General features: G+C 41.1%; 1 protein-coding gene across 2 annotated transcripts in view; it reads right to left on the reverse strand.

Annotated features, from left to right (window-relative positions):
* VCL (vinculin) overlaps positions 1–12,175 on the reverse strand; it is a 104,427-nt gene extending 92,252 nt beyond the window's left edge. The window contains exon 1 of one of the 2 annotated variants that reach the window (XM_058543132.1): positions 11,915–12,175. In XM_058543132.1, the coding sequence (XP_058399115.1) occupies positions 11,915–12,082 (168 nt within the window). In that variant the 5' untranslated portion in view covers positions 12,083–12,175. The remainder of the gene's footprint in view (positions 1–11,914) is intronic. The other variant, XM_058543131.1, reaches the window with a different exon arrangement.
* Between the last annotated feature and the right edge of the window lie 1,494 nt (positions 12,176–13,669).

The raw sequence follows: 13,669 nt of genomic DNA on the forward strand, positions 1-13,669 counted from the left end.
AAGCTTTCACTGGCACTTTGCCTTGTTGAGTAAAAGTTAGAAGCTATGCTTAGACATTCAAAAAAAAAAGATCAACACTGCCTTTTCATTAGACTAACACTTAAAATATGACTTAAAAATCATGGAAAAATATATTAATATTTCTAACACTCATTGAGCTCTTAGCTATGTGTCAGGCATAGTTCTAAACATTTTTATAAACTCATTAATTCTCACAGTAATACACCATGAGCCTGGTACTATGATTAGCTTTGTTTCACACAGGAGAACCATGAGAAACAGAGATTAAGTAATTCCCCTATGGGGGCCTGCCTGGTGGCATAGTGGTTAAGTTCATGCGCTCCGCTTCAGCGGCTGAGGGTTCGCAGGTTGGGATCCCAGGCGCGGACCTACACACCACTTATCAAGCCATGCTGTGGCGGCATCCCATATATAAAGTAGAGGAAGATGGGCATGGATGTTAGCCCAGAGCCGACTTTCCTCAGCAAAAAGAGGAGGGTTGGCAATAGATGTTAGCTCAGGGCTAATCTTCCTCACACACACACAAAAAAATTCCCCTATGTTATATACCACACAGGCGTCAATCAGTGGTGGGATTTGAACCTAAGGAGTTTAGCTCCGGAGCCTTTACTCTTAACCATTCCACTCTACTACCTCCCAAGCGTCTGTCACGTTTGTATGCTGATTTACCTTACATCTATATCTAAAGTCTGACTTTGATATTTGCTAACTCATAACAGATGCATTTTGCCAAAGTTGGCTATTCTGTTCATTTGCAAAAGATAAAAACTAATAGAGAATTCCAAATCCATGTTATAGTTTCATTTACACTTACATATTCTGCATAATTCTGTATTGGGCAGGATTATCCCCATCTGTACCCCAGGACTCTGCTTGGAATTTATTGATTCAGGAAACATGAATTGGATGATCCTACCACATTCAATGCCCTGTGCTAAGCAATGATTTACAGCTCCTTTCCTAATTGGCAGTTAAATTTCACCAAGATTCACCCACAGCATGCCATATATTTTTCCAAAGAAGCTTAAAACAGTTTTTGGTAGAGAAGCAGCAAATGGTCTTCCCATTTGTTCATTCTACAAAGATTCCTCAAGACTCTACTATGTGCCAAGCACTATGACAGGTGCCGAAAATTCAAGGGCAAACACAACAGAGCCAATATTTACCCCTGGGGCTCTAGTGGGGGTAGATGTTAAACAAGTAACAATCACACAAATAATTACTTACAACTGTGATAAGCACAATAAGGAAAAAAATATTGAAAGCATATGATAGAGGGACCTAACTTAGTTTTGGAGATAGAGTCAGGGAAGTTGTCCCTAAAAACTTGACATTTATTATGGAAGTCAAGGATTTGTAGAAATTAGTCAAGTAAAGAAGTGCAGAAGAATAGTTCAGGTGGCGGAAACAGCACACGTAAAGGCCCACAACAAGCACTGTGCTTTAGAGGAAATGGAAACCCAATGTGCCTGGAGTGTCACACAAAGAGGGCAGCTGAGGCCAATGTTCAAAGGTCGTTTCCTAACTATAAGGCCCTGCTCACTCTGCTGCTGGCCCTCTCACATTTTCTCCATGGCTCCAAGGAATAAAAATTGTATTTACAGTACTAGTGCACAACACTTTAAAATGAATAATTTAAATTCTGCAATAATTTCATTGGTGGAGAGGATATGGATAAGATAAATCTTTCATAAGATTATGAATTTCATCTGTATTTTAACAACTCAAAGCCAGCGACCACATCATATATCCTACTATCATTCAGAACATCTAGCAATGTGCATAGCTAGAGTCTGATAACTAATTTTGTTCTTTGGGGAGAAGAGTTGTAGGATAAGGAATTTAAGTGTTATTAGTCGAGATATTTTTCTATACGTATAAGATTTACTAGCCCATTCATATATCCTTATTTACTTGAATTGTATGAATAAAAACATGTTGTCTACCTTACAGATAAAAGATGAGCCAATTTTCCAGGGATGGGGTGGGGATAGAGAGATGGCTAGAATATAGGGAAGCTAGATAATAGAGGTCCCTCAGCTCTAAGAACAAAGGTGCCATTTTTCTTTCTTCACAGAAGGCTTACTCGTGAGAATAAGTTAAGCTTATTTCAAAAGAAGGAATGACTTTGACTTGGATTATGGCCAGCTACAATGAAATTCAGCCACTTTCCCCTTAAAAGTCATTCAACTGGAAATCTTATCAGTGGGAAATTCTCTAAGGACCAAAGACTCTATTTTCTGCAACTTAACGATATTTGTAAAACATTTTTAGTTCTAAGATTCACTACCTCTCATGCCCTAAACACACACACACATCCTACGCTCATACCAATCCAATGAGCTGACTTCTGATAGAAGTGACAGAATTCTTTGAAATCTAAAAGTTCAAATAACAAACACAATATAATATCACTTATGAATCTTCGTTTCTCTCTGTGATTACACAGGCATTTGTATATAGCAACATTTGAGGGCGCGAGCAGAGAATCACCATGACTTCTAATAGAGGCAAGAGACAGTGTGCTATCTTCATGGTCATGAAAGAGCCTAGAATGACTAACTGGTGTAGCGAGTATCAAAGAACAACACACTTATTGAAAGAATACCATGAGCAAGGGACTGCAATAAGCACAGCACTGGGAATATCAAGAATATAACCCAGTCCTTGCCCTCCAGAAACCAATCATCTTAAAGAGAGACACCCTAGGGGAGTAGGGAGAGAGGGGAAAGAAAAACCACATGGGGCCGGCCGGGTGGCATAGTGGTTAAGTTTGCACGCTCCGTTTCAGCAGCCCAGGCTTCGCAGGTTCGGATCCTGGGTGCAGACCTACACACTGCTCATCAAGCCATGATGTGGCAGAGTCCCACATACAAAATAGAGGAAGATGGGGACAGATGTTAGCTCAGGGCCAACAGAAAGGAAGGGAGGGAGGGAGGAAGGAAGGAAGGAAGGAAGGAAGGCCACAATCAAATCAATCATCCAAAGACTGATGACCCAGCAAACAAGGACACAAAATCTACAAAGCTTTTACCAAGGAATTGGAAAGAAGCCAGTGAATCTCCAATTTCCTATGTCTAATTATACAAGTCCCCTTTTATCCATTACTCTATCATACTCTATCCCTTATATCTGCACATCATGCACATACTTAAAGAGATTTAATCAACTTAAAGACCCCATATCTTTAATAAGTATGTTGAGGTTAGAAGTTCTCTCAGGATCTAGCCCATTATTTTGTAGTTATTTCATTCCACACTTACTGAAACAGCAGTTTGCTAAGTAGAGCATGGCTCCCTAAACAGCACATTACAGAGAAAGTCTTAGGATGTTGTAACAGACTGGGTTTCCTCACTTTTCTTTGCAAATTCTTGAGCAGGAATGTGAGTTAAAGGGTTTTGGGGTGTCTTTTTAATGGTGAAAAAGGATAAGAGCTGGTGCATCTATATATAGTTTGTATTTATATCCAGAGAAACACAAGTTGGTTTGGAGTAGACAGAAAAGACCAAGAGAGAGTAAAAGACAAATCAAGTTCAAATAGACTGAAAAAGGCTGAGAAACACTGAGAGCAGATCGTGACTAAAGATAGATTTTCTAAATTTCAACCATGAAAATGTAATACTTTCGTAACAAGAAAAATTTTATTCTTTTTGAAAGACTATATGAAGGCTCAACGTGACAAAAAATGATTACTAACAGTATACTGTTCAATAAAATACTATATTATTTTTAGTGTTGTATGAAGGATAAAACACTTTAATTAATTATGATGATAAAAATACAAATGAACAATAATTCTCCACTTATATATTAATCTCAATTCCCTTCCCTAATAAACTTTTTTGTAAATTGTTAAGTAAGGTAAGACAGCCTTCCTCTCCATCACCATTCCCAGCGGAAACTGGGTAAGTATTAAAACGGCTGAAAAAATAGAAAAGCAGCCACCTAGATCATTCAAAACACGTTACCTGAACTTAACTATGTGGCCCAATATACCCAAACACATATTACAGGTCCAGTGTAAAAGGAATAGAAAGATAGATTAAAGCCTCCAATGGGAAGTCTTTCCTCTGATATTTCAACTTTCTTCTCTGGGTGTTACAGATTTGAACTTTACTCCTTAAAGCTCTCTCTGAAATATTTATACTACACAGCACTGAAGGCTTAAAAAAGCCAAGGCTGAAATTCATGTTTTCTTCCTCTAGTTCTGTCTATATGGGAAAGTTTAAGGGCAGACCTGCCTGAAAGCAACATGAACTGATAAAATGACCCTTCCTCAGCAAGAATCCTGAGCACGGAGCATTATTCTAGAGAGAAACCTTGCTATGATACCAGCTAATCTCTGACATTTACTCATGAAGGACTGCTACTTTTTTTGATTATTATGTAAAAATATACCCCACTGTCATGTCCACATAAGGTTCAATAAAAAGGTTGGGCCCAGATCGGCCAGAAAGCAAAAAAAAAGCAGATCAACTTTATGATATCTTTGTCTCCTGCCATATGGTTAAAGAAATAAAGATCTTTTAATAAGGAATTCATGACTCATAGTATGATACTACACAGTAACCAGCAGAGCTCTAAATAACACATCAACACCTGGTCTAAATTGTTAAATTTTAAAAAGACACTTCCAATTTAAACAGAAGGCAAACTCTCAATGCCGCTTTCAGATAGGAGGCAACATTTTCTCACGTTATGAATTTAGTAAGTGGCCTGCATAGTTGAAATGACTCTGAAACAGAGAACCACAACCCAAAATAGCTTGAACACTCTTGTTATCTCAAACAATGGGCAGTTAGCCATTCATTCCACCCTCTTAGAATATATTCTACTTGTTTCAGACAAAGCTCATTTTAAATTCGATGAGACTATTCAAATTCGGCTATATCAGATGTTTGAAAGCTGGGGATGGAAACTATTCATTGCACAAAAACTCCTATTACAATATTTTGTAGACAAAAAATGACTACTGTATATATGTTCATTTAATTTAAAAAAAAGTTATATTGTACACCTATGACCAGCCTGACACTGGAAATAAAGGGGTGAACACAACAGACATGGTCCCTGCCACTGAAGAATCTACAATCTAGTGGAGAAGACAAACACTGACCAAGTATGATGACTGTCACTAGAGAGCACATACACGCTATGCTGGACTCTAGGTTGTGGATAATGAGGATATTCTCACCTACCCACTTCCTAAGTTTGCCGTAAAAGACCAGGAAGTTGTCAGAAAGCTTTTAAAATAATGTCCCTCTCAGTTGTGATACATATAAAACATAAGCATTTTATATGTATATAAATAATGTGTAAACAAGAATATAAAACAACCAGACTACTTTTTAAATAAATATACAAGAAATATTAAAATCCAAATAAGTCCCATCCCCATAAAAGCAGTTGCTTTAATGCTGCCCTTACTCTCGGACTGTGACAGAAGAAGCCAACTTAAGATACCATAGGACTTTAACTTTTATTTTGTTCACTTAGAGTTATACCAGTGCTATTTATGAAACAGCTTTAGAAAAGCCAAACTTTCCACTGTGTAGCTATATATAAACAAATAATTAAATTGGGACTCCATTAAAATTACAAACATAGTTTTAGAAACATACTGTGTTCTTCTGTTCTCTCAACCACATGAGTAAATGTTAAGCATTATTGGAACAAAGTTCACATCTGTCTCATTCTTACATCGCTTTTGATCTAGAGACAAAGTTTTTCAAATTCAATTTCATGATTCCCCAAAGAATCCACAAACCTACTTTAAATACTATTTAAATACAGAAATCCTACAAACCTACTTTAAATACTATTTAGTTCTGGGCCGGGCCCGTGGCTTAGCGGTTAAGTGCGCACACACCGCTACAGGCGGCCCGGGTTCGGATCCCAGGCGCGCACCAACGCACTGCTTCTCCGGCCATGCTGAGGCCACGTCCCACATACAGCAACTAGAAAGATGTGCAACTATGACATACAACTATCTACTGGGGCTTTTGGGGGGAAAAAAAATACTATTTAGTTCTAACGGGCTTCAAGCTAAGGAGCCGTATATACTATAAACAACCTTTATGTTGTTTGCAGGCATAAATACTTTCGTGCTGATCTGTATCCACTCTTATTTTAAAAAAGAAATGCTGTGAAATTGAATGTCACCATGAAACAGAACCCTTCCTTCACATCATTCTTTTCATATAGGCTCTTCATGCAGGCCATGTCAAAGCCAGGCTTTAAACAGAATCTTGCCAGGCCCAGAACAAATGGAAACTCTATGACTAAAAGCATTCTTGTTGCTTCTAATTCTAGGTGGAAAACTTCCACTGATATTTAACAACTTTGCTTGAAGTGGACATTGAATGGCAGAGCAAAAAAGCAGAAGATCCGGAGTAAGAGAAACAGTTTGAGTCCAAGCTCCACCACTAACTAGCTGAGTCACTGTGGGCAAGCTACTTAATTTCTCTGATCTACAGTATCCTCATCTGTAAAATTGGGACCATAGCAATACCTACCTTAAAGGACTACTATGAGATTATACATATGAAAGTATTTTATAAAGGATTATACAAATGTTCTTATTATTTACCTCATTAACTTTTTCCTTAATATAGGAATTATATGTTAATTTTAAAAATTGGAAAATACAGCAAAGTATTAAGAAGAAAAAAAATCATTCACAGGCTATCACCCAAATATTGTTATTTATTTTAAATGAAATAAGTCCAACATGAACCAAAAGAAATTAAAGCAAAAATAATTTCAGATGTTAATACTGATAATTCACAAATGACAAAATTAATTGCTGATCTCTTTTTAAGAGCAAAACAGTCTTTCCCATCTATCAGTTTAAAGTAAAGACAATGCTGCTATTTGTCACAGAGCTGGTCCCCACAGGGTATGATATATGGATGAGGCTCATAAACATCAAGGCCACAAAATCTCCCAAAATAAATATTTCATGAGCCCAAGGAGTAGTTACAATATATGCCCTCAAATGCAATGGAGAAGACAAAGTGTCTGAAGCCCCATTAATAAAACAGGCACGACTGTAGGGTCACGAAGACTGACAGATTTCTAAGGCACCACTTCAACGGAAAAAACCAAAAATTTATATACCATGCTACAAGACAGGCAGTCTAAGACTTCTGACTTTTACACACTGCTTATTGAATCCCATCCTTGGAACTTCTTGTATCCCTTCTCATTTTTCCTTTCCCACCCACCTTCTCCTAGCTCCCCTCCTTGTTTTATTATTACATTAGGATTACTTTGTTTAAAATGGCCTTATTCTATACAATGGAATATTATTCAGCAACAAAAAGGAATGAAGTTCTGATACATAATACAGAATGGATGAACCCTGGATGAACCTAGAAAACATTATGGTAAGTGAAATAAGTCAGACACAAAAGGCCACATATTTTATAATTCCATTTATATGAAGTGTCTAGAATAGGGAAATCCACAGAGACAGAAAGTAGATTGGTGGTTGCCTGGGGCTAGAGTGGTGGAGGATGGGAGAGAATGAGTGACTGCTAATGGGTATGTTTCTTTTTGAGGGGACAAAAATGTCCCAAGATTAGATTGCAGTCATGTTGCACAACTCTGCCAATATACTAAAAAATACCGTACATTTTAAATGGGTCAATTGTATAGTATGTGGATTATATCTCAACAAAGCTGTTTTTAAAAAACGGTCTTGTTGAGGATCCTGAGTTGAAAAAAGGACATGTAAATAAATATTCCCATCCTACCCCCTCCCTAAGTGCGGAGTAAAAGTGACAACTCAGTTGTGATAAGACATGTATATAAAGTGGCCAGATTACTTTTTTAAAAATAGTGACAGGTTTTTTTTGTTTTTTTGTGAGGAAGATTAGCCCTGAGCTAACATCTGTTGCCAATCCTCCTCTTTTGCCTGAGGAAGATGGACCCTGGGCTAACATCTGTGCCCATTTTACTTCACTTTTTATATGTGGGATGCCTGCCACAGCATGGCTTGATAAGTGGTGCATAGGTCCATGCCCAGGATCCAAACCTGCGAACCACAGGCCGCCAAAGCAGAATGGGCAAACCTAACCACTACGGCACCAGGCCAGCGCCATAAATGGTGACAATTTTTATAATAATTTGTTTTTTTGTTTTTTGCTGGGAAAGATTTGCTCTGAGCTAACATCTGTTGCCAATCTTCCTCTCTTTTTTTTTTCCCCCTCCCCAAAGCCCCAGTACATAGTTGTAATTTCTAGTTGTAAGTCCTTCTAGTTCTTCTATGTCAGCCACCACCACAGCACGGCTACTGACAGATAAGGGGTGCGGTTCCACCACAGGAAGCAAACCCAGGCCCCTAAGTGGAGCATGCCAAACTTTAACCACTAGGCCATTAGGGCTGGTTCCAGATTACTTCTGTTTAACAAATATACACAAAATTATAAATCCAAATGAGTCTTGCCCCCCTAAAAGTTTAGTTACCTTAATGATGCCCTAAGTCAAAACTTCGTCCTCAGATTCTGATAATTCTGTGCCTTTGTTTGGGTAGTTTTTTCCACTTGTAATGTCTTTCTTACCACATCTTTAAATGTTCAAATCCCACTTGTCTTTAAGGCCAGCTCAAATGTCACATCCTCCATGAAGACTTCTCTATGCTCCCATCAAAAGTAATCTCACCTTCCTTTGAAGTTCCATGGTACTTCACTTCCTCAGGGCCACTTAGGACTTTCAATCTAGTTTTATACTTATTCTGCCCAGTATCACACTTATTGCTTTGACATTAAAAAGGGGTCTCAATAAATACCTATTTGGTATGTGGCTGACTATTGCTTAACAATTGATAATTTCATCTTCACCTGGTAATTTTAATTTTGGAAAGATTCAAAAGTCATTTAGACTTAAGAATTGTACATAAAGAAGTAGGGCTAAGGAATGTCCACTTCAGATAAAATTTTCTTGACCACAATAAAACAACACTAATTTGATATATGCATGTAAATCTGAAAGAAATTCCCAAAGAGAAGCACTGGAATAAAGATATAACCTCCCAAGGTAACTGAAAGAAACCTGAATTATATAAATTCCAGAATATTTGTTCAAAAATCAGTTTCATTATTTTATAGTAACATCATGTTTTTTCCTCACAAATGTGAGAGTTCTGTTATCAAGTTCTACTAATTCTTCTTCTGCTATATTTTTAATTAATTCCTTCTCCATTTTCTGTTACTCCCAAAGTCCAGCCCCTCACTTTCTTCATGACCAACCAATTTAAAAAGTCTCCTAATTTATCTCCCTTCCCATAGTTCCTTCTTTCCTTCAATAATACTTATCAAGCCATCCTGTGTGCCAATGTTGAGGGTAGGAAGTGGGGAGCACATAAAGAAATATCAAATGAGGCTTGTTCTCCACACACAAACTAGTCGGGAGCTTGACACATACATGATCCGTCACAATACTCAGCACCATATGTACATACAAGGACCACAACTGACACCTAGAATTCCAAGCAATGGGTAAGTCCCCTGGCCTCCCCAGAACACAATCTATATAGTCTCCCTCACACACTATTCTCATCCTCTCCTCCCACTCTCTTTGTCACCTTATTGGATAAGCCTTCTGTTAAACTGCCCATGTGTCATGCATCGACTTCATCTCCAATTTCTCGCCAACTTGCCTCCTGAGCTAATCAAGACAATCTACTTGCTGTAAGCTGCAAGTGACTTACTCACAAGTACCTTTGTTCATGAATGACTATCAGCACAACCCTCCCCACTTTCTCTCTACTAATTCATATCTACCACCAATCTCAAGTCCCTTCTTCTGTATGTATTGGGAAGTACGTTAACTACTATGTGTAATTTTTTTTTTCAGCTTATGACTGGCCTGATTTCTTTTGTATTTGTCTCACAGTATCTATTACAGTGTTTCCTAACTAAGGGTGTATATCACAACCACCTACGGAGCTTCTTAAAAATACAAAGACTTTGACCCTACTCCCTAGAGAGGTCCTCAGTAAATCGGAGGCGGGAGCTGGACATCTTTATTTCTAAAAAGCCCCACTGGTGATTCTGATGCATACCCCAACCTGAGAACCACTGATTTATTACAAAGCTTTCTATACAGCAGACATTCAATTCTTATTAATTCATGCATTGAAGCTCATAAATAACTTTTCTCTAAATAGCCTAACCAGATATCAACCCCTAGACTACATTAGGTCTGTTCCAAGCGCAACATGTGGTTTTAAGATTTCATTTCCTGAAGTACTCCTTGGAGGGACACTATTACCTTGTCTCTTTACATTGTTTCCTATTTGTTGAAAAAATGGAGGCCTGGAATGCAGCCATGTTAGACAGCACTACATAAGAATGTACTCTGGAGTCTTAGATTAAAATTAGTTATAAAAAGAACCAGAACAATGTAGAACTAGACATTTTGAATGAATACAGCGTTCTTACTGAATAAATACTTACTAAATCTTTACAGAAGGAAGATCAGAAATTTGGTCAGTTCTGTCTCCCCATCTTCCTAGTTTACCAGTCTCCTGAACTGCCTGAGACAGTTAAGGGGCCCCTGAAGACTGAGGAAGACTTTCAGCTGCTGAAGTGCCTCTAGTGTATTAAAGCGCTCTAATCAGATAAGTAACCTAAGCCCCACCCAGACCCACAGTTGCTCCCAACCTGCCAACTACCCTCACACACACCATTTACACAGCTCAGCTCAGTGGAGGAGCAGTATGAACTTTTTCCAACTTGTTTCAGCAGCAGTCTGAGTCACCCACCCAGAGTGCCCAAGAAGTGTGATATTAGCCAGGGGAGTGTTAGAAAACTGGTCACAGCGCCTCTTTTCCCATTTCAGAAGTGGGCTCCGCCTCCTCCAGGAGTCACCCCAGTTATTAGCCACAGCTGTGGGCTACAGGGGTCTGCAGAGCCACTCAGCCACCCGGGAAAGTCGTGGACTGGGAAGATGACGCCCCGTACTTCTCTCCGGCAGGGGCCGCAGATCCCAGATTCCACAGGCCTCTCCCAGCAGCTCCATCTTGCTTCCTGCCAGGAGGAGGGGCCGAGGAGGAGGGCCCCCAAGTCTGGAAAGTCCCCAGTGGGAGGAAGCCGTTTGACAGCAGGTAAAGCCAGGTGGAAATCTCCACGGGAGGGAATAAAATGAAAGGCAGCAGGGTTAAGCGAAAGGGGAAAAGGGACTCGTAGTCATGAATTACTGCATAAAGAAATTACCCGGTGTTGGAGGGTGCCAGAGGTGTGAGCAGAAGTAGAAATGCCCAGGAAGAAAGGAGGCGACGGAGAGAAGGGAGGCCAGTAAAACAAGCGGACAAAGGGCCAGACGCGGGGAGCGCTGGGGAGGGACAGAGGCCAGGCAGGTCTCAGTATGAGGGGCAGGAGTATTAGAAAGAACAACGTGACTCAAACAAAATCCCTGGAAGGAAAAGCGGGGAATCAGCACGGGAGCCCGCCAGCCCACAGGCCAGACTGGGGAGGCCTAAAAAGGAGCTGAGAGCAAGGCTGTCAAGGAGAGGGGCGACAGCCTGCTGGGGGAAAGGGACCATCAACATCCTAACAACTATCATTTACTGAGCGCCTACTACGGTTCATACGCTGCGCTAGGCACTTGACAAATACCACCTCACTGAATCTTCACAACAAACCCACAAGGCAGGCATCATTATGATTGCCCCCATTTTATAGATGAGGAAACTGAGGCCCAGAGAGGCTCAGGGGCTTGCTCATGGTCACAGAGCCGGGGAATCGGGATTCGAACCCATAGCCATCTGGCTCATGAGCCCACGCGCAAAGCCACAGGCAGCGAGCGGACGAAAGGAAGCCGCGAGGTGGACCCGGGACCCGGAGATGTCTCCCGCCCCCGCTCTCCACCACAGGCCCAGCGCGCTCACCCGGACGAGGTTGCTGACGGCCGCCTGCACGGCGGCCACGGGCGCGGTGAGGTCAGGGATGGCTTTGCCGTCCACCTCCCCTTCCTCGTGCATGATCACCAGGTGCGAGATCTGCTGCGCCACCGGCTCCAGGATGCTCTCGATCGTGCGTGTATGAAACACCGGCATCGCGGCGGCTAGCGGGGCGGTGAACCGCGGGCTACAGAGAACTAGGAACCGCGGGGCCGAGAACCCGCAAAGACACAGACTCGGAGCAGCGACTACCGAGTCCGGGCTTCCCTCGGCGTAACCAGCCCCGTGGGCGCCCCGCCCCCTCGCGTCACCGCGCCCAATGGCAGAGCCGCTCAGACCCGGGCCGCCACTTCTATTGGCCCCGCTTTGAAATGCTCCGCCCCCGCGCCGCCAAGATCCCGCCCCGCCCCCATTCCCAAGGGAGGGGCCTGGGATTGGGGCTGCGCCGCAGGGATCGCGACCGGATTCCCGAGCCCTAACGCGGGGCGCTCCTTATAAGGACATGGTGGGAGCGGAGCGTGCGGCTCGAGTCGGGGGCCCCGCCCCCTCGGGCCGCCTCCGCCTCGGCTCTGCAGAGCTCCGCCCCTCTGCAGAATCACCTCAGCCGGGCGGGGTCTCCTCACCTCAGGCGGCGCTGGAGTCTGACGAGACCAAGGAGCTGTAGATCTCCTCGCGCTCTCCTCAACTTTTCCCTTCCCTTTGACACCCTCGAAATACCCTTTCCATTTCCTCTCAGTAATACATGGAAACGTTTTTGTTAAAACATTCAAACACCGGAAGTGCACAGAGAAACATGAGCGTCTCATTCATTCACACAGACACTCCACCCACTCCCTTCCTCAGAGACATTCTCGGTTAACAGTTGATGTGTAGCCAAACTGACCTAGACCTTTATCTATTCATTTTCTTGTACGTACATATTTTCTAAGAAAGTGGACATTAAACTTTTCCTGGAACTTGATATTTTTATCCCCTTAATTAAAATTCCCTGGTTATCTTTAGCCGTTGGTAAATATACGTCTACCTCATTCTTTTTAATGGCTGTATGGTATTCCATTGCATGAAATCAATTTTTATAACCAATTTCCTAGTAATGGGCATTTAAGTTGGATTATGTTTTTCACTATTGAAAAAACAATTCTGCATGAACATCATTGTACTTGCCTCTGCGTTGTGCAATATGTATTTAGGACAGATACCTAGAAATGAAGTGAAAATGAAAAAGTATGTATGTTTTACATTTTGATGGATATGATCAAATTACCTAATCCTCTCACAGCACGCTTTGTATAAGACATCTTCTGAATGTCCTCCTCACCTCAAATTCTCTTTTGCCCAAGCTCTCCCATGCTGAGATGAAACACTTTCACTAATACCTCCAACCAGAAGATCCTCAAGTGAAACGAAAATATTTCTCAAGGTCTCACATTTTGCAAGAGGCTAAACTGTGTGTTGTCCCGTACAATTTTTGAAACTATTTTTTGTCTAGTAATATATATCCTGTTTCTGCTGTGCATGTTGCCCGATCCTGCACTTTTCCTTCTCATAATACCTTCACTTTTTTCTTACTGTTCCATGTCCTTATAGGCAATGGAATTCTATAGCTCTCTATTTTAAGCTAACATTTATTTAATACCTTAAAAGTTCTAGGCACTATATAAGCCCTTATTTAAATTAAGGTATATGCAGTACATACTATTTTATTCTCCCCCATTTTATGGATGAGGAAACTGAAGCTCTATA

Source organism: Diceros bicornis, chromosome 6 (assembly GCF_020826845.1).
Source record: "Diceros bicornis minor isolate mBicDic1 chromosome 6, mDicBic1.mat.cur, whole genome shotgun sequence".
In the NCBI taxonomy this organism is placed as follows: domain Eukaryota; kingdom Metazoa; phylum Chordata; class Mammalia; order Perissodactyla; family Rhinocerotidae; genus Diceros; species Diceros bicornis.